Source organism: Nannobrachium achirus (genome assembly GCF_963921795.1).
Source record: "Nannobrachium achirus genome assembly, chromosome: 17".
NCBI lineage: Eukaryota > Metazoa > Chordata > Actinopteri > Myctophiformes > Myctophidae > Nannobrachium > Nannobrachium achirus.
Genome location: NC_137824.1, coordinates 12927843 through 12950423, shown reverse-complemented (window position 1 = coordinate 12950423; position 22581 = coordinate 12927843). Strand labels below are relative to the sequence as shown.

At 43.7% G+C, this 22581-nt stretch overlaps 2 protein-coding genes across 2 annotated transcripts in view; one reads left to right on the top strand and one right to left on the bottom strand.

Annotated features, from left to right (window-relative positions):
• The window catches only part of il1rapl2 (interleukin 1 receptor accessory protein-like 2), a gene marked incomplete at both ends in the record, with an annotated part of 653669 nt that overhangs the window by 174033 nt on the left and 457055 nt on the right, over positions 1–22581 (top strand). The gene's annotated exons all lie outside the window — the stretch shown is intronic.
• On the bottom strand, positions 18877–19986 carry LOC308301891 (zinc finger protein RFP-like; the record flags this gene model as incomplete). The annotated part of the gene is made up of 1 exon (XM_080746039.1): positions 18877–19986. One exon carries the CDS (start codon positions 19984–19986, stop codon positions 18877–18879), a length of 1110 nt encoding a protein of 369 aa, XP_080602165.1.

The window sequence follows — 22581 nt, the reverse complement described above, 5'->3', positions numbered from 1 at the left end:
ATCTGATTTGCACTGCACTTGATGGGTTATTTTTTCCATCTACGACAACTCTCTTCACCAAAACTAGCAGATCTACAAGCTCACAAGTATAACGTTATGTTCAGTCAGTTCTGATGGAAACGGATATTTCTCCAATAGGAGATTTTTACTTTGTTTATTTGATTTTCAAATGAAGCATTTAAGGCAATGAAGTGGTACAATGATAAGAGTAGCAGCTTCTTTTGTACAAACATCAAATATACAACAGTGATACAAGGATTTCAATTTTCACCCAAAACAACAATAAAAGTTCTAAAAATTAACAGTGTAATTCAGGGGTGCCGTGGATGAAAAAAAGCTATTTACAGGGGTGCCCTGAGTCAAAAAAGTTTGGGAACCACTGTTCTATATGCACCATTGTGGTTGTGCAAGACATGTTTCTCTGTATCAAACCCCATAATATACGTAACAAACAAAGTGATCCCAGGGAGGCGATCCCACACACAAAGAAGAAGTAGAATAAAAAAAACAACACAACACGTCTTTCATCTGTGTTGCACTCTGTGACCAGGTGGCTTCATGCTGTGTCATATATTTATGGCAATGCAACGCGGAGCAGACTTAATGAGCCAGGCATCACAGGCCTCCGTGACACTTTGCACCGTAGCTCCCCGGGCAGCTTTGGAACTCTGGCTCTCTCTCTCTCTGCGGTTAACCCAGCGAGACTTGTGTACTTTAGCTTCTGAAAAATAGCAGATATACAAGGTCGCTGCGCGGCACCGAGTGCCGCGCTGCGACCTTGTAGATCTGCTATTTTGGAAGAATCGTGAAAATGTTTTCAAATCTTTATTTGTCAAAGCAAACTTTTGTAACTCAAATCTTTGCTTCTGGGCGGGTCCCTGGAACCAAAAATCACACCCGTGTGAACTGAGCGGTGGTCGTGGAGGCTGTGCAACAGCACTACTGGGTGGGTGCAGCGGGGTTAGTGTGCTTTACAATGCTGTAGTTTCTTCACACACTCTAATTTATTTGACCCTAAAACATTCAGTTTGTTAATAATAATAATACTTGACCACACATGCTGACCCACCCTTCCCCCCTGTGTGTGTGTGTGTGTGTGTGTGTGTGTGTGTGTGTGTGTGTGTGTGTGTGTGTGTGTGTGTGTGTGTGTGTGTGTGTGTGTGTGTGTGTGTGTGTGTGTGTGTGTGTGTGTGTGTGTGTGTGTGTGTGAGTGTGTGTGAACAACAGCGCCCCTCCCTTTATATGTGTGGTCAGAAAAGGTACTGCAGGCTTGAGGCTACATACACGGACGGCCGGACGGACGCATACACACACGGCCACGTATAGGAGACGGTGTGACCACCGCTCAAAAAATACAGGCCATTTTGGGGGGTCCTTGACATGAAAAGGTTTGAGAACCACTGATTTAGAAGAACGATTTAGAAGACATTAATAGAATGGGGTCAATTATATTCAAAGACTTGCTCACATTTTATCGATTTTTCAAAAATAGCAGATCTACAAGCTCGCAGCGCGGCACTCGGTGCCGCGCTGTGAGCTTGTATATCTGCTATTTTTCAATAGCTAAAGCATAAAATAGTGGTTAAAGCGGTTAAAATCGAATCTACAAAAACAGGCTCCCGGCCTCAATGCTTTAATATTAGCATGCTGACGCGTTGCCTCTTTCTCTATCATGCCTCCTGCCTGCCTGCCTGCGTGTCAGGCTGATGCTATAGGGCTCTGCAATCTGTCAGCTAGACGCTCTGAGCTGTTAACGTGTCCCTTAGCTGCCTGCCGTATAGCCAGTGTCCACAATTATAATGCTTGAAACTGTACATTTGACGTTTTCTCGATATGCTTTTGTGGTGCCACGGCGCGCCAGTTGCACGACTGCAGACAGGTGCTCCATTATTGCGGTTTTGAAGGAGGGTATAGGGGGAGGGGAGTCGCACTTTGTGATGGCTGGTGGTGTGTATGGGGCAGGGGTCTTCAACCTTTCCAGGCCAAGGACAACCTTAATTGAGAGAGAGATGAAGCAGGGACCCCCACAACCTTTTCATAAAGCAGATTCCATAATAGTTTCATTGTTTGACAGCACGATCATCAGTGTACTTTGGATTCATGTCAATTTGTGTTTTCAGATACGCTCTTTGCCAAAAATAGCCGATCTACAAGCTCACAACGCCTCACGCTGCGAGGCGTTGTGAGCTTGTAGATCTGCTATTTTTGGCTAAAGTTCTCAGATTATGGACACTAGGGTTCAAGTGGTTAATATAAAAAAGAAGGGGAAAAAAAGGTTTCTATCACACAAAGATTTGGAGGACCCCCTGTAGTAACTCTGAGGACCCCCTAGGGGTCCCGGACCCAGACCCCTGGTATAGGGCATGCCACATTTCTGCTGGCATAACAGTAAATTTAATTCATCCCGATGTTTGAGCTGAATATGGGGGAATATAAGATCAGTGGAGCTCCCTCTGGTGTGGTGCCTGTGGGTGTTTATCACTTTTTTGAAGTATTTTGACAGCTACATGCATCCATGGGCGCTGGCCTGGTCCCATTAGTATCTATCTTTAAAACCAGGCCCAACGTGTCATGTTTAAATAAAAACCCACTTTTTGTGGCTTCCACCCCCCAACAGCCTACTGTAGGCTCACTTATATCTGGTGCCGAGCAAGAGAGCTGAAGCCCTAGCTGCTCCCGATGAGCAGGTCGGTGCGTTCCCTCATTATTTTTTCACGCCTGGACTAGAGTAATGCTCCTTATTGTCTTCTTCGGGTTGGAAACCTCATATGTCCACACAGGGATGGCTCCAGGGGGGGGGGGGGGGGGGGGGGGGGGGTGGGGCTTAACTTTTTACTTGTGACAGAGTATGTATATATTGCAGTATTGATACGTTTACTAAAGTAAAACATGCACGTGAATACTTTTTACCACCACTGTGCTGTAGTATGATCCAGTAGGAGCGTTGATTTACAAAACACAAACACAAAACGTTATAAAAAGGAGATGTGTGGTTTCTGTCTGACAGAGAATATGTGCTGGAGCCCATTGGAGTGTGTTTGTTCACCTCAGTTTGACCACAATCACACACGTAATGGAGCCAACATCACTGTAGAGCTCTGCCTTCAATGTCTGTCTCTCTCTCCCTCCCTCTCTCTCTCTCTCCCTCTCTCTCTCTCTCTCTCTCTCTCTCTCCATCTCTCCCCACACCAGTGTTGTAAAGTATCTAAGTAAATGAACTTAAGTACTGTACTTGAGACAATTTTGAGACATTTGTTCTTGAGTATTTCCAATTTCCAATACTTTTACTTCTACTCCACTACATCTCGGATCCAAATATTTTACTTTTACTCCACTACAATTATTTGACAACTAGTTCTAGTTACTTTGCAGATAAATGATTATATTATAAACCATACATTAACCACTTTAGCCCTATTTCATAACCTAGGCTATTTGAAAACAGCCGATCTGCTATTTTCAAACATTTTGTACTTTAAGTACATTTTTAGCCACAAATTTCCTAAGTACCATCATGCATTGTGCAGAAGGTGTGCGGCAGATCTACAAGCTCACAGCGGTTGCATCTGCGACGCGATATGAGCTTGTATGTCAGCTGTTCTCCTGAAGTGTCCTACACATAATGCTACAGTAAATTCTCGCAGAAACAGGTGGATACTTTTGTACTTTTACTCAGTACATTTTGAATTTCGGACGTTTACTTGTAACAGAGTATTTCTACACTGCAGTATTGATACTTTTACTTAAGTAAAACATTTCAGTACTTTTTCCACCACTGCACACATCCACATGCTATCTATTTGCGCCTCACTTGCTGACACACACACACACACACACACACACACACACACACACAGGGTAAAGTTGCGGTCTCAGCAGTGTGTGTGTGACAGGAGGCCGGGTTGTCACGACGACGATGATGAGGTCAGAGGTTTGGAGGCGGAGTTTGATCCTGATTGACACGGACAACCCTGACACAAACGCTAGCCATCACACTCCCACCAGACACTGTGTGTGTGAGCTTGTGTGTGTGTGTGTGTATACATGTGTGTATGTGTGTGTGAGTGCGCGTGTGCGTGCGCGTGTGAGAGAGAGATTGAGAGAGATTGAGCGTGAATGAGGGAGATAGCATACTATATCTGTATGCACACACTGTGTCTGTATCACCTTTGCCTGCATGGGTGTGCACAGAAATTCCCCTGTGTGTGTGTGTGTGTGTGTGTGTGTGTGTGTGTGTGTGTGTGTGTGTGTGTGTGTGTGTGTGTGTGTGTGTGTGTGTGTGTGTGTGTGTGTGTGTGTGTGTGTGTGCGTGCGCGTGCATGTGCGTGCCTGCGTGTGCACTTGTGTGCACGCCCGCTCGCCCATGTAGTGCACGAGATGGGACGCGAAGCTGCCAAAACTTGGAGTGATTTGTTTGACATCCCTACGCGTGTAATATTGTCTATGCGTGCGCTAGCAACAGAGGGACAAAACGTGAGATGGAGAGAGAGAGAGAGAGAGAGAGAGAGAGAGAGAGAGAGAGAGAGAGAGAGAGAGAGAGAGAGAGAGAGAGAAAGATAGTCAAAATGACAATCATGGCAAGAGAGATGGATCTGTTTTGACAAGAGACGGTTTGGATCTTTTTAGCGAAACGTTACTTTATCCCACAGGAATTAGACATATTCCCTCCGAGAGAGAGAGAGAGAGAGAGAGAGAGAGAGAGAGAGAGAGAGAGAGAGAGAGAGAGAGAGAAACCCAGCTTCCAGAGGCGTCAATTGGGTATATGGCAAGGTACCTTGGCTACAGGGGGAAAAATTACTTCATAAATTCATAAGTACATCATGCCTGTTACAAAGGTATGGCAACATGACTGGTGTCTTGCACGGGCGCCTTCTACACGTGTGCAAGACACATGTTGCCATACCTTATCTTCTCTCCTAATGTCTGCCTCTCAGACAGACAGACAGACAGACAGACAGACAGACAGACAGACAGACAGACAGCCAGGGACGTCAATTGGGTATGGCAGGGGTATGCAGCTGCCATACCCCTGGGTCCAGGGGGGTAGATAAAAGTTAGTTCTAAATATAAATCCATGAATGTCTCTTTGTCTAACTGTGCTGGTTATTATGTTGTTAAATTTACAGTAAAATAACTACAAATGCAATACAAAATGGTCACTTTAACAAGGTAGCCTATTATAATTATATTCTCCACAGTCCACACTTGTATTCTCCCCATCTTGACAAAATGGTAGGCTATATTCCCATGTTCCGCAGGTCAGCTGCACAGGTGCAATTCATTATTGTTAATTGTGGCACGTTTACTAACTTGCCAAGTTTAGCTGCACTTGAACAACCGTTCCAGGATGCCATATCCAGCCCAAGAAACCGTACGGGGGGAAAAAGTAAAATGTACTTCTTAAAATAAATGTATCATGCCTTGTTGCTAAGGTATGGCAACATGACTGGTGCAAGACACCAGTCATGTTGCCATACCTTAGCTTTTTCTGAACTGACGCCACTGCAGACAGCGTTTTCTCAGAAGACATTTATATGCGTGACAACCCCGTTCTGATGGAAGGAAGAAAAAACCCTCCCCAACCTGGCCCTCTCCATCTGGCCTGCTAATTTTCCCCCAGTGTAATTCGCTCAATGAATCCTCCACCCTCCTCCTCCTCCTCCTCCTCCTCCTCCACCTCTCTCTCTCTCTCTCTCATCTCCACCCCAGGCTGATGTCTGCAGGTGCACTCATTTCAGTGGAGCAAATGCACCTCTGAAATGAGTGCAAACGGTTCCATTTGCTCTCTCTTCAGAGTTCCTCTCACGTACTCTGTAGCCAGACAACTATAGAGTCACGAAGTCATGATCTTCAGAGATCAATTATTGAACGCAGGTCTAAAACACGGTTATCAAACCAGACAGGTAAGCTCGGGGTATTTGGAACTTCCAAAACCAAATTCAGAAATACTTAAAAGAGCTGTTATTTATAGAGCCATCCAACAATGGAACTCATTATCTGTCAATATGAAACAAATCAAAAGTAAGTACTTATTCAAAAGAACTATTAAACAAATATTAATGAGACAGACCACACACTTTGAATAATCAATATGTTTTTGTACATTTTCTTGTATTTTACATTGGTATTTTAATGTATTTTAGATTCAGACTGACGAGTGTGAGTTGTTGTTAGTTGCGACCGTAGGTCGCATCTTACTACAGAAAGCTGCTCGAGGTGTCCGTGCGTCAGTCCGTCACACGTCACACGTCAGTCCGTCACACCTCACACGTCACACTTTTGGCCTGCTCATATCTCGGCCACCGTTGGCCCGATCCATGCCAAAATTTCCACACAAACTCCTTGCCTGCCAAACTACAACCTCCAAGGACCCCCGGAGTTCCAGGGACCCCCAGGTCCCTGGGGGACCCCCAGGTGTAAAAAAAATACCAAATGTGCAAAAATGACCAAATGACCACCCCAACGGAGCTGCTCACGGGGAATTCCTGGGGACCACCCACTCCTGGTGCTCCAGAACGGATGCAAAAGTGGTGGCGCCCCCAGTGGAGGACCCCCTGCCACTGCAGCTCACATAAAATGCCGTAACTCAGGCTAGGAGCGTCCGGGAGAGCCGGGGCCAGTACCTATTCGTCCGCCAAGGCAACGCGGACAGCCCACCCCTCATTTCTCACATGGCCCTCTTCTAGCGCCACCTACAGGCCGATTTTTAAAACACATTTTTGGCCACTGCTCCTACAGTTTTGGCCCGAAAATCACTACACAGTATGTCTACACTCATGTCATCAACATGGATCAGGAAGTTTATGGAATAAAAAATGTTTGCCCTATTTGTGGAGATAAGTGACCTACGGTCGCTTATCTCCCGATTAGGGAGTCTTACTGGTATGAATATTGTATGTTTATGTTGTGATGTTTTATGTGGACCCCAGGAAGACTAGCAACCGCGGCAGCGGAAGCTAATGGGGATCCGAATAAAGAATAAAGAATGAATAAAAGAATAAAGAAAGTGACTCGCTCATCCCCCGGTTCACGGAAGTCATTTCTTTATGGAGAATAACATTGGGTCATCTTAAAATCGTCTCATATAAGCATTGTGCGCGATATTGTCGGGGAGGTGGCTCTGTATGGTTTAGGATAGCCAGTCACTCACATTTGATAAAGCCTTTTTCTGGTGAAAATGTAACTAACTCGGCGACAGTAACATTAGCGCTTTCTCATCATCAGTTGATTCTTCATATCCATCTTCAAACCGCTGAGATCATTTGTTATATATGTTTGGAACACAGTTCTTATATGACGCGATATGAAAAAAGTCCAATTCAGAATGGGGGAAAAAAACGTGAACGTGTAAATGACGTCAAACTTCGTTACTATTCAACCATCTCCGAATGCTATATATGTACTGTATAGAGTCTGGAACTATACCACCACCCTGAAATCCGAAATGCGGAAGTTTGCATCCGTTCGTCATTTCTGTTCACGGAAATATATTCACGTTTGATTTCTTTATCGTCCATTTCTGCTAAGCAGCAAGCTACTGTATATATGCCTAGATGATTTAGATTTATGTTAGGACACATTTGAGCGACTGTAAAGACGAAACGGAAGCGGGGAGAAGGCTTCACATCCGCTTTATCGCTTTCTCATGATCAGAGCTTCCAGTTGCTCCAGACTGTATGACTGTGTGATTGTTTGACTGTATGACTGTATTACCGGAAGCATTTGAAAATTGTGGGAGGCAATAGTCTGCCCGTGCAAGACTGTACTGTGAATTTTTTATGAAAAGTGCTGTATTTTTAATGTTACTTACTATATAGTGTTGATGACAATCAGGGACATGCTGGGCCCCTGATTCAGCCCGGGAAAAAGAGTTGGAGAGTCCCTCATTGCTCGCTATAGAGAGAGGTCTCTCTCTATAGCGCTGCTGCTACTCAAAGATTTGCCATTTCAGATCATGACAAGTGACAAGCCAGTGGGCCAATTACTGTACATGAGTTATATTTCGTCGTTGTCGGGTGGAAACCTTGTATGTCCCAAAACCGTTTGTTTTGTATTTATCATTTTAAAAATGATTTAAACTAGTGAAAACAGCCGATCTACAAGCAAACAATGCCTCGCACCGTGAGGCGTTGTGTGCTTGTAGATCTGCTGTTTTCACTACTTTTGTGCAACGGCCTTATATGATGAAGCAGGGCTTTGCTTTGCGAAAAAATGTATACATTTGAAACTTGGAGATACAAGGTTTCTGCCCGACAGTGACGATTTACTTTGTTGGCCGCCCAGCCCCCAAAATGGAACGAAGGCCGACATTTTATTTAGATTTTTTTCCTAATGGCCGGCCTGGGCCGGCCGGGAATGAACCGGCCGTTCGGGAGTTGTTCCGCTTTTCCCAATGGCCAGCACGTCCCTGATGACAATGTTGCTGCTTCTATGTTGTTGTATCAAACCTGAAATCCATCCACCTGCCCACGTCGCGTTGCAGATGCGACCATTGTGAACTTGTATAGATCACACTACCTGGCTGTGACACCGGAACTGCCGTCCACCTTCTGTGCGATGCGCGATGGGACGCTGAAAACTTGTGGATAGGGAATTGCAGTTCTAACAAAAAACTAGAGTGGTGTTGGCAAGAATTACTATTAGCCTACTATTAAAATGGAGTGTGATAAACTTGGACCCCTAAGGCTACATTTGTTTACACTTGTACACTCTCAGTGTTGCCAGTCATTAACCGGGGACCCCCTGGGGACACCTCAAGGACCCCCGGGGGGTCCCCGAACCCCACTCTGAGAACCAGCCGGTGGGCTACAGGCCCCGATGAGGCCAGCATGCTTTTCTGCTTCATTATAGGCGTTAAGAAAAGCACGCGAGCAGCAAGATTTACTCACCTAATTTCCCAAATCAATACATATCTTAATGTAATACTAACCCCCGCCTTAATCTTAATATTGGCTAAAACATAATTAAATTGATTGATGTTGCCGGAGAAACAGAGGCACGAGCGCGCGCACTTGTGTGTGCGTGTGCTTTGTGTCCGTGTGCCTGTGTGTGTGCGCTGTGTGCGTGTGCCTGTGCTTTGTGCACGTGTGCCTGTGTGTGTGCGTGCGTGCGCTTTGTGTACAGTTGGAAGGACAAAAATGTACTGTAGGTCAAGGCCTCGTAGGAATAGAATGTTGTAATATTTTCCCAGCCCTATTATTATTAATATTGACCAGATGTAATTAGGGGCATTAATAAGAGCAGGCGTGCAGTTTTATTTTCTATACATAAACGTTAGCACAAGCGCACGCACGCACGCACGCACACACACGCACACACGCACACGCACACACACACACAGGACTCTTGGGGACGCTTTGGAATAGGCAACACAAAGCTGTAGTGTAGGGAATGTGTGCGTGTGTCTGTGCGCACGCAACGTACACATGTATGTGTGCCTGTGTGTGTGTGTGTGTGTGTGTGTGTGTGTGTGTGTGTGTGTGTGTGTGTGTGTGTGTGTGTGTGTGTGTGTGTGTGTGTGTGTGTGTGTGTGTGTGTGTGTGTGTGTGTGTGTGTGTGTGTGTGTGTGTGTGTGTGTCACCAAAAAGAAAAAAGAGTAAGACTGTCAGAATCCAGACAGTGTGCTTGGTGCACTGCAGGCTGGTGGGTGTCTGACTCAGGGGGAATAGGCACACATGCACACACACACGCACACACGCGCACGCACGCACACACGCACACACGCACGCATGCACGCGCGCACACACACACACACACACACACACACACACACGCACACGCACACGCACACGCGCACACACACACACACGCACACGCACACACACAGTGCCAGAGTATAAGCGTATATTTGACAGCAGACCTTCAGGGAGACAGTAGAGCTATCACTGTCCAGAGAGAGAGAGAGGGGGGGGGGGGGGGGACAGACAGACAGACAGACCGCAGAAAGTATTTTTATTTAAAGTGTTTAAAAGTATCAATACTGCAATGTAGAAAATGCTCCGTTACAAAAGTCCGGAATTCAAAGTGCTTGAGTAAAAGTAAAAAAGTATTGCTATGAAAATGTACTTAAAGTACTAAAAGTGCAAGTACTCATTGTGCAGAATGCCCTTTTTTATGTTTTCAAATCTATAAAAAATCTTTTGAAAATAGCAGATCTACAAGCTCACAATGCGTCACGTTGTGAGGCATTGTGAACTTGTAGATCTGCTATTTTCAAATGGTCTAAATGTATATGTTAGGCTGAAGTGGTCATGTATGTTTTGTAATAATAATCAATCTACAAAGTAACTAGTAACTAAAGTTCTCACTCATAAACTCATAAATGTAGTGGAAAATGTGGATCCGAGATGTAGTGGAGTAGAAGTAAAAGTATTGGAAATTGGAATTAGGCCTACTCACAAATACCTAGAAATTGTACTTAAGTACAGTAATTAAGTAAATGTAAGTTTATTTACACCACTGCAGGCAGACAGACAGACAGACAGACAGACAGAATGGGGGTTGGTACTGTATGGTACAGTATATGGAAGTGATGATGCATAGATGGATGTCCAGCTGTGGCCAATCAGTGCAGCCAGAGAGTGAAGGCATATCTTCACACAGTGTTTGGAAGAACCCAATGTTTTTGGATGTTTGCAGTATTCATTTCAAATAGAAATATGTACTCACGACATGAGTCGAATCAGGATTTCTCTCTTACACAATTCCAATATTGTTTTAGCACAAAACCGTGAGGCGTTGTTTGCTTGTAGATCTGCTATTTTCATTAGTCTTGTGCGACAGTCTTGTGTCTCCTCCTGAACAAAGCAGGGCTTTACTTAACATAAACAAAGTGCAAATCTGAAACTTGCATATCGTCACTGTCGGGCAGAAACCTTGTATCTCCAAGTTTCAAATTTGTACGTTCTTTCGCAAAGTAAGCTCTGCTTCATCATACCAGGCCGTCGCACAAAAGTAGTGAAAACAGCAGATCTACAAGCACACAACGCCTCGCGGTGCGAGGCTTTGTGTGATTGTAGATCTGCTGTTTTCACTAGTTTAAATCATTTTTAAAATGATAAATACAAAACGAATGGTTTGACATACAAGGTTTTCACACGACAACGACAATATATTTGAACTTTTTTTTTGTGTGTTTCTTTTGTAAATTAATGTCCCTACTTTTGATTTTGTATCTCAGAATATGCATAATTGTCTTGAATATTATCATGACAAATCCCTTGGAATATCCTAATATGAATTGAAGATCACTTAGCAAGCTCTAGTGTGGATGTTTCCTTCTTTGGTGTCTACGTGTGCAGCGTTCATGCACGCACGTGCACGTGTGCACGCACGTGTGACTTTGACCTGAAAAGGTGCTGAAAACCCGAAAGCATTCTCATCAGACCCCATTACGCTGTGTGCGTGCGTGCGTGCGTGCGTGCATGTGTGCGTGCGTGCGTGCGTGTGTGCGTGCGTGACAGCTGCTAAAAATACATGGACTCTGTGCGGCACTTTAGTCCTGTGTCAATCTCCTGGAAATAGCTGTGGGGGAGGGGGGGTGAGAGAGAGAGAGAGAGAGAGAGAGAGAGAGAGAGAGAGAGAGAGAGAGAGAGAGAGAGATCTAGCTGATATTGTTTTAAAGTGGTTGAATGGCTCCAAGAAAACACTATTAATGTTCACCTCCCCCTCTCTCTCTCTCTCTCTCTCTCTCTCTCTCTCTCTCACACACAAACACTTAAGTTCCATCCACATAATAGCGAGCCAGAAAAAGACCATGCACACTGTGGACTTGACAATAACAACACGACACACTCGAGGTTCCTGCATTTCATCACTGCTCTGACATCACACGCCACAAACCACATTGTTACAGCAATGCTTACTCCATCAGGCAGGCACGTGTCGTGCACACATAGACATCAGAGGGGGCTTGAGCCCTATGCCCTTTTACCTGGCTGTAAAAAAGTGCCCTATCTCCAGACCATGAATGCAGTTTTTGCTACGGTGAAAGAAATGCAAACAGCCTCTTTCCATGCCATACCGGAAGGCAGCTTTCGAGAGAATTGCCTTGTCCAAACTCTCCTGAACTTGAAAGCAGCATCTTATGTTGAAAGAAGTGCCCTCTCTGCGTGGAAATCCCATGCCGTTACGCCACATCTACAGTATTGACTTGATTATGCTTAGTTCAGTGTGGTATCAAGCATTGAAAATAGCCGACCTCCAAGCTCACAACACGTTGCGCTGCGACATGTTGCGAGCTTGGAAGTCTGCTATTTTCAATATTTTAACCAAAAGGCCCCTTTAGAAATGTCAGCCACCACATTATTACAGGCTCCAGCAATGCTTACACCAGGGGTCTGCAACCCGCAGCTCAGGAGCCACATGCAGCTCTTAAATCCCTCCCGAGTGGCGCCCTGTAGCTTTAAAAAAACACAGTATAGGTGGGGTTGGCGATAGGGCCTTTCTGTGTGGGGTTTGCATGTTCTCCCCGTGTCTCCTAGGGTTGATACCCTCACAAAAACATGAACAAACTCCCACCAGAATGACAACAACTAGAATCGTCAGAGAAACGCTGTGGTTGGCCAGATGGCCAAGAATTGGCGCGACCTTGCCCTTTAGGGCGAGTTCGCATGTCACCCTGAGGTTGCAAGTCACCCAGAGGTGTCTTACTAGTTTGGTTATGCTTTATTATTTTGGTTAAAATTTTCTTTTTCTCAAGTTCACTCACTGATATGTTTTGTTAACAATCAGAAGTCTTAAAAGAGTGTATCATCTGGTCCCACTTTTCAAAAGGTGGATGTGTAATGTTTAACTCCCAGTTTGATCCCGAATCTGCAAACTAACCCTGTTTATCTTTTCTTTCTTTCTCTCTCCCTTCCATGTCGATGCTGCGGTCATTCTTGCTGCTTCCCTCCGTCATCACAGGTAAATACATCTATTTGTTTTTCACATACACCTCTCTCTCTCTCTCTCTCTCTCTCTCGCTGTGCTGTGCTGTTTCTTTGTCGCTGATTTCTGAGAGGAAATCGTTCTTATTTGTTGCTACGTCATGCACAATTATTTCTATGGAGAATCTCTTACTTCAGAACTGAGTTTGAACAGGATTCGTGGTCATGTGTCAGTTGATTTGAATAGATTTCATTGGTGGGAAAGATTCAACACACAGTGTTCGCCTGCGTGCATTTATGCCCATAATATGGAGATATCTGTATCTGTCTGTGTGCGTCTATTTCATGCCCATATATGGAGATCTCTGTATCTGTCTGCCTGTGTCCTTTTTATGCCCCTATATGGAGATCTCTGTATCTGTCTGTGTCCCTTTATGCCCATTATCCTAAAGGAGTTTGCTATATTAACAATGTTGTCAGTAATGCCCTTGTCATTATCCACAATGAAAACTTTTACAGCGCTGGCTCTCTTTCTGTGTAGAGAAGGCTGTGTAGAGTTGACCATGAGCGAACACAGGTTGAGGCAAGTAGATGCCAACTCGTTCATTCTCTCGGCCCTGACCCTTATTGATGGTAACAGAAAAAGCTAAGCGGGTAGGGAACTGTCGTCTAATGAAGGTGAAGGGAAGCTCACCTCTGTCATAGTGAGGTTCTTGGTAGGAAGATTGTTTCATCCCTGTTTGTGCCTACTGTGTCGTTTTACTGTGAGTTTTCCGTCCCCTAAAGCAAGGAGATAGTTGGAGAAGTCCTTTTCGGCTGTTTCTGTCCTCATGTTGATGTTTAGTCTTTGTCCCCTTTTATGGGCAAATTGTTTGGATCGGCGGTTCTGCTGAAAAAAAAGGGGAAATAGCTAAGAACGTAGGCAAAGATCTGAGCTATCCGTGTGTGAAAGCTCTCCATATATGGAGATCTCTGTATCTCTCAGTCCTTGTCAGTGAGATGTAAAACGGATATGTGCCCATATATGGAGATCTCTGTATCTCTCAGTCCTTGTCAGTGAGATGTAAAACGGATATGTGCCCATATATGGAGATCTCTGTATCTCTCAGTACTTGTCAGTGTTGATGTAAAACGGATATGTGCCCATATATGGAGATCTCTGTATCTCTCAGTCCTTGTCCCCTTTTATGGGCATAAATTGGTTGGATCGGCAGTTCTACTGAAAAATGTTGTTTTGTACAACTTTACATCATGCACGTACAGTAAGGGCAGGGGAAGTACAGTAGCTAAGAACGTAGGCAAAGATCTAAAGGGGAACACACACCGGACGCGGAGGCGGCGCGGAAACAGCGCGTCAAAACATACGGCCCCATTATTTTCAATGAACTAACCCACACCGGTGGCGTCAGGTGCGCGCAGCGGCGGGTCTGACACCTCGCCTCCAGCGTTGCCGTGCAGGGCATTCATTCCCTATTTATATTGTTCCCGAGTTGGCCAGGTCGCCGACTAGACGCTTCTAGTTGTAAAAATGGGTAGAATAAAATAAGAACTAGAAAAATATTGTTCCTTCGAAACAATTGTGGGCTCGCTTCAAGCCAGAAAACAATGGCTATAAAAGTACAAAATGTCAAGATCGCAGGCAGTGCTCTCTTTGACGTTACTGACGTCAAAGATTGGTCCATTTTGTTCCAAAAATGTGTTGTGCAAAAGTTGACCCGCCGGTGGCGCTATAACAGGCCAATGTAAGAAGGGGGGTATCTGTTCCTTGACCTATTGGGAATGTGCTTGCAAGATTTCACGCACATTGCAGGCTGTGTTCATGATTTGAGGTGTTTTTGGCTTTGGCCACTTTATCGCTGCTTGCAGCTATATTTATTATTATTATTTTTTTTTTTGTGTGTGCGCACTTCATAGGCATATTAGATAAAGGTCCTTAGATTGTACGTAGAATGTATCATGCAAATTGCTAAAAAAATCCTAACGGGTTTAAGCGTTTCACAAACTGCTCAAAATGATATAGCGCCCCCCTTTGGCCAATTGGGGTAAGATTGGTTTTAGTGATATTTGGACTAACACTCTATACATCTTTGCCAAATGCCATGAACATGTTACTTTGCATGTATGATTTAGAGGCAGAAGAATAATTTGCATAAAACTGCAATATTCATTGAATTATTTAAAAAAGCATGTTTCAATTTTAAAGAAATCCGATCTGACAGATCTTTAGATATCGGTCCAAAGTTCACGTAAAAAAAGTTTTGTGCATGTGACGCAAAAATTCCAGAATAAAAGCGGGTTTACGCGTTTTACAAACTGCTCAAAATGGCGGAAAATCGAAGGGCGGAGCTTACTTAAAAACGACACAGATGTCTTCCGCTCGAGTCAAAGCACGCGTGTAACCAAGTTGCATGTCTTAAAACGAAACGAGTCATGACTTTTGCCTGTTTGAAGTTTGAATTTTCAAACGCTTCGTATAGCGCCCCCCTTTGGCCGATTGGAATAAAATTGGTTTCAGTGATACTTTGACTAACCCTCTACATCTTTGCCAAATGCCATGAACGTGTAACTTTGCATGTATGATTTAGAGGCCGAAGAATAATTTGCATAAAACCGCAATATACATTGAATTATTAAAAAATTATATTTCACTTTAAAATAAATCCGCCGAGATAAATCTGACCGTATTGGTCCAAAGTTCATGTGAAAAAGGTTTTGTGCGCTTAACGCAAAAATCCCAGGAGGAGATAGATTTTTTACTGTTTTTCATATTATTCCAAATTGTGGGAGACCTAAAGGTCAGAGGTCAAAAGTTAGAGGGTAAAAGTTGTTCGGCATGAGGAGACGCATACGTGTATACAGGTTTCATGGCTGGACCTCAAACACAGCATGAGCTATACCTGTTCAAAGTTTGCACTTTCGAAGGCTTCCTACAGCGCCACCATTTGGCCGATTGCTGTAAAAAGTAATAGCACGCGTCGCCACTGTAAGCTGAACACATTGATGTTTTTATTTTCATTTTCTCACTAAGTATGTAGGAGTTGAAAGGAACCGAAGTTTTGAGGAGAACTTGATATGCTTGCCTGATAGATAAACTAGAAAATATTGTTCCTTCGAAACAATTGTGGGCTCGCTTCAAGCCAGAAAACAATGGCTATAAAAGTACACAATGTCAAGATCGCAGGCAGTGCTCTCTTTGACGTTACTGACGTCAAAGATTGGTCCATTTTGTTCCAAAAATGTGTTGTGCAAAAGTTGACCTGCTGGTGGCGCTATAACAGGCCAATGTGAGAAGGGTGGTATCTGTTCCTTGACCTATTGGGAATGTGCTTGCAAGATGATTTAGAGGCAGAAGAATAATTTGCATAAAACTGCAATATTCATTGAATTATTAAAAAAGCATGTTTACATTTTAAAGAAATCCGATCTGACAGATCTTTAGATATCGGTCCAAAGTTCACGTAAAAAAAGTTTTGTGCACGTGGAGCGAAAATTCCAGAATAAAAGCGGGTTTACGCGTTTTACAAACTGCTCAAAATGGCGGAAAATCGAAGGGCGGCGCTTACTTAACAATGACACAGATGTCTTCCGCTCGAGTCAAAGCACGCGTGTAAGCAAGTTGCATGACTTCAAACGAAACGAGTCATGACTTATGCCCGTTTGAAGTTTGAAATTTCAAACGCTTCGTATAGCGCCCCCCTTTGGCCGATTGGAATAAAATTGGTTTCAGTGATACTTTGACTAACCCTCTACATCTTTGCCAAATGCCATGAACGTGTAACTTTGCATGTATGATTTAGAGGCCGAAGAATAATTTGCATAAAACCGCAATATACATTGAATTATTAAAAAATTATATTTCACTTTAAAAGAAATCCGCCGAGATAAATCTGACCGTATTGGTCCAAAGTTCATGTAAAAAAAAGTTTCGTGCGCGTAACGAAAAAAACCCAGGAGGAGATAGATTTTTACTGTTTTTCATATAATTCCGAATTGTGGGAGACCTAAAGGTCAGAGGTCAAAAGTTAGAGGGTAAAAGTTGTTCGGCATGAGGAGACGCATAAGTGTATACAGGTTTCATGGCTGTATGTATAACACAGCATGAGCTATACCTGTTCAAAGATCGCACTTTCGAAGGCTTCCTACAGCGCCACCATTTGGCCGATTGCTATAGAAAATAATAGCACACTTCGCCACTGTAAACTGAACACATTGATGTTTTTATTTTCATTTTCTCACTAAGTATGTAGGAGTAGAACGGAACCGAAGTTCCCGTCTACAGTATGCATGATAGATAAATAATGACAAGAACTAAAGTGTGCTCGCCTATAGGCGAGCCCACAATAATGACAATATCTAAAGTGTGCTCGCCAGGTACTGGCGAGCCCACAATTAAGGCCCATTCCCACTGGGCCAGATAACAGATAAAAAAAATCTCTTTCTCCAGATATTTTTCCATTCAAAGTGGATGGTAGATACAGATAAAAAAATATCTACCACAGATATTTGCCACAGATTTACCACAGATATTTGCCACAGATACTTTTATCTGTGGTCGGTCGGTCACACGTCACACGTCACACCTTTGCCCTGCTCATATCTCCGCATCAGTATGACATCACACTGCTGACATCAGTATGACATCACACCGTACACAAATGACCCTTATTGTACGGTGTGATGTCATACTGATGTCAGCAGTATGATGTCATACTGATGTCAGCAGCTATGTCTCATATGGAGTTATATGTTGTTCGTGTCCAAATATGGGGCTTGTGAGGTCAGACTTAGTGAGATTCGTCGCTTATCTCCATATATGGAGGGAGAACCAGCTTATGAGCCGATGAGTTGTGTCAGAGTCGAGATCCTGCTTGCATCTAATCTGTCGGTAGATAATGCCGGTCTTATATAAGGGTCATTTGTGTACGGTGTGATGTCATATTGATGTCAGCAGTGTGATGTCATACTGATGTCAGCAGCTATGTCTCTATATATGGAGTTATATGTTGTTCGTGTCCAAATATCGGGCTTGTGAGGTCAGACTTAGTGAGATTTGTCGGTTATCTCCATATATGGAGGGATGTGTTGGTTATCTCGGTCCTTTTCACTTAACTGGAGCTCAGTTAGTCTGTTCTTGAGAGACTACTATGTCAGTGGTGCTCAAACCTTTTCATGTGAAGGACCCCCACAATTATATTTATTTGGCCACGGACCCCCATCTCAAAATATCTAGTTCCAGGGACCACCCAGAAGCAAAATATGAGTTACAAACGTTCGCTTTGAAAATACATATATTCAAAGATTTGCACACATTTTCACGACTTTTTCAAAAATAGCAGATCTACAAGCTTGCAGCGCGGCACTCGGTGCCGCGCTGTGAGCTTGTATATCTGCTATTTTTCACTGGTTAAAGCATTCAATAATTCTAGGCCTGAATGGGTTAAGAGTGTCTGATAAATGCCTAAACGGTAAACTGTAGGCCAAGTTCATAACATGAGGTGTTCACCCGACAGGTGATCTGTAGAATCAGTCTCTTTCTTGTCAAACAGATCAGATCTACAAGCCAACAACTGACTCTGTCAGTCCGTCTAATCAGCCGCACAGATAATGATATTTCTAATGTCATTTAATACGTATTAAATCTTCGGTTAACGGCTAGGTGTGATGTCATGCTCATTACAGCTAGAGAGCCTATTTCAACCTATTGCTTGGTGTGAAGAAGTACCTACTACTTCCTATCCTTTCCTTTGTAATTATTTATTTCTTCAAAAAATCTCCATGAATCAAAAACAAACTCGATGAATTTTCAAAATAATGTATATAAAAAATAAAAATCAAATATCAAAGAAATTCCAAGTTTTTGCGTTTATTTTTTATTTAGTACTGACAATATCCGATCTACAAGCTCTTTGTGAGCTTGTATATATTGTTTCTTCCAAAGAAGCCGATCTACAGCACAACGTGTAGTGAGATTTGTAGATCTGCTATTTTCACTGTTTGAATCCCAACGTCAGACTGTTCTTCTGTTCTGATCAGTGTGATTGACAGGAGAGATGATCAGAGGAGCAGAGTTTCTACCACCAGCATTAAGACCTGGACTGAAGTATGGAAAGAGTTTCTCAGTGAAGGAGCAGCCAGTGAAAGAGTAGAGATGAACTCTGGCCTCCACATCATAAAAGGAGACCAGACCCTCCTCATAATCCACAAACACTCCCACTTTCTGGAGCTCCTCTCTTACAGGGAGGAGGACAGCAGTGTTAGCAGCAGCCCAGTACTCATTTCCATTCATCAACACTATAGTCCAGTAACCATTGTTGGGACTCAGTTTGATTTCACATTTCCTGTTGATGGACTCTCTGGCCACTCCTAAATCCCACTTAGTCTTCCCTGTAACCTGAACCTCACAGTAAAACCTTCCTGAGGAGAAGCTTTGTTTTCCTAAGACAATGATATATCTAGAGAATCTCTCTGTGTTGTCAGGGAGATTCTTCCCTACGTTTCCATGACTCACTTGTTTTCCATCCTCAGACAGGATGAGTTCAAAGTGTGCTGTATCAGGATCCAGAGTCACATCCACCTCATATTGCTGGATCCTCCTCAGCTCAGCATCACACAGCTTCTTCTTCATCTCTTGACTGAGTGTCTTCTCCAGCTGAGCCACAGCTGTCCTCACTGTCCCCAAATGTGGAGACTGATGGACATTGACCTTTGTCCAGTCCTTGGTGGGTGGAGGGGTGTTGATGGCTGAGATGTTGTGGAGGAGGTGGAGGTGGTCTTCAGTGTTTGAGAGCTGCTTCAGCTCAGAGCTTCTCTTCTCCAACTGAGTGATTTCCTCTTGCAGCTCTTCAATGAAGCCTTCAGCCTGTTTCTCTGTTGTTTTCTGCTTCTCTTCAATCACATCAATGAGCTCAGCCTGGCTTCTCTCAATACAGCTGATCAGAGCAGTGAAGACCTGCACACTGTCTGCTATCTCTCTGTCTGCATCTTTCCTGCTGAGCTCTACTGAGTGTTGGATCTGGTGAATCTTCTCTTGTCTCTCCTGGATCATCTGCTGAACTTCAGCCTCTGTCTTTGCTTCAAATTCCTCTTTCATCTTGTGACTCCTGAACTGATCGACCATCTCAGAGAGGACTTTATTAACAAAGAATTATTGATTTTTAAAGCATGTTCTGTTACACAGTGGACACTTACACACATCACTGGTGTCCCAGTGCTGTGTGATGCAGGCTTTGCAGTAGTTGTGTCCACATGGAGTGGTGACTGGATCAGTGAACACGTCCATACAGATAGAACACAGGAACTGCTCTTCACTGACGGGAATGCTGGCAGAGGCCATTTCTGCGAGGTGGAGGACTGTTTAAGAGAGAACGTAACCAGTGATCTTCCGGTGAATGCGTTCGATGTTCGCTACGAATCCAACGTTAAGCGGTGACGACGTTGTGAAAGCTCAAGGATTCCTCTAGCAGGTGGTGAACAGTCCACCAGGGGGCGATGGTGCGTCGGTACGAGCTGGTGAATGGTGTTCTCTCAGTGTGGGCTCTACTTTTATACCAGGCTCTGTGTATCGTCACTGTGATGTCACTATGACGACAAGCCACGCCCACACAGATATACTCTGAAGAATTGTGTCGCCTGAGTGTCCTTCCTTCCTTCCTTCCGTATCCTCGTGACCGTCCTTCCGTATCCTCTGTGATGTCAGTGTGATGTTAGCGAGTTGTGACATCACTTCCTGTACAGGGCGGCTACACGAAATGTGGATAGCACTATATATGGAGATAGTCCAGTCCATCATGTCATATGGGACTACCGTCATAGAAAGTAGCCATTGTTAGGCCGGAGTCATTGGCTGTCCACTATATATGGAGATAGTCTAGTCCAATATGTCATATGGGACTACCGTCATAGACAGTAGCCATTGTTAATCCAGAGTCAATGGCTGACTGTCTGTACAGGAAGTGATGTCACATGACATACTTTTTATGCCCATATATGAGTCCTAACATGGAGATGTGGATAACACTATTTGCCCATATATGGTGATTTCTGATGTCATCAATCTCTGGCCCTAACAAGCTCAAAAGCCTGCTTTACTCTGATTTACACCCTACCTTTCCAGATGATGACCTATTGGGTACACACTTATGTCCAAATATAGAAATCCCAAGGCATCAAACCCAAGCTTGGCTTTACTAATTAACATACGTTTTATGCCCATATATGGAGATCCCTGTCCCAATGTTATCAATATTAAGGACATATCTGGAAATGCCCATATTTGGTAATGTCCACATATGGGCATGTTTTGACATAACATAGTCAGGGAACTCCATGTATGGGCATAAAAAATTGATTCTGTGAGTGTGCCATCACAATGAATGTTGTCAGACTGATGTCATCACTAGATCACCTATGAAAGGATGTCCATGAAAGAATGTCCATCCACCTGGAGAAAAGAAAATGTAACAAGGAGGTGGCAACAGGGCAGCCAGATAAAGTTATTAGGCCTGGATCCAACTTTAAGTCGACGCACATGATTCCAGAAGTGTAGTGCTTATTCGCTCTTGTATCAAACCGGTACTCGAAACGTACTTAGAATTTAACATATTTTCTAAAGTAAATATGGGGGCTGCTGTGTTAAGAACGTTTCGTTGTCAAGCTCAACGTTGGGCATTTGGACCTATACATGGAGAAATGGAGCGAATCTGTTTGGCCTAAACATGGAGATGTGGATAACACTATATATGGAGATAGTCTAGTACATCATGTCATATGGGACTACCGTCATAGACAGTAGCCATTGTTAGGTCGGAGTCAATGGCTGTCTGTCTGACTGTCTGTCGGTAGATAATGCCGGTCTTATATAAGGGTCATTTGTGTACGGTGTGATGTCATACTGATGTCAGCAGTGTGACAGGAGATAAGCGACCAGCGGTCGCTTATCTCCCGATTAGGGAGTCTTACTGGTAACTATGTTCCCGGGGGTGACGGACGGTAACCCCAAATATGTCTCGTGGCTCCAGACAGATTTTGTATAGGCTATTATTTTTTGTCCAAAATGTCTCTTTTGACATCTATAGATGCAGACCCCTGGGTTACACCATCAGGGTTGGGAAACCGAGGAACCGGATCCAGCATTGAGGAACCAGGAATGGGTTCCATCACATTTGGAACTGTTCAAAGTGAACTGCAATCGCAAACCCTTTAGCAATTGAAAAATAGTAGATCTACAAGCTCACAGCGCGGCACCGAGTGCTGCGCTGCAAGCTTGTAGATCTGCTATTTTTTTTCTAAGTCGTGAAAATGTGTGCACATTTTTGAATATATGTATTTTTAAAGCGAACGTTTGTAACTCAAATTTTGCTTCTGGGTGGTCCCTACTAGATATTTTGAGATGGTGGTCAGTGGCCAAATAAATATAATTTTGGGGGTCCTTCACATTAAATAGTTTGAGAACCACTGACATAGTAGTCTCTCTAGAACAGACTAACTGAGCTCCAGTTAAGTGAAAAGGACTTTTTCTTTGACGATGGCTGGCCAGATTGCTGACATAGAAACATAGGTTTTTCAAAAAACCTTAGCTTAGAAGGATTCAAAAGACACGTATAGAAACGTTTTTTTTTTTTCAAAAAATAGCAGATCTACAAGCTCGCAGCGCAGCACTCGGTGCCGCGCTGTGAGCTTGTATATCTGCTATTTTTTTATAGTTAAAACATAA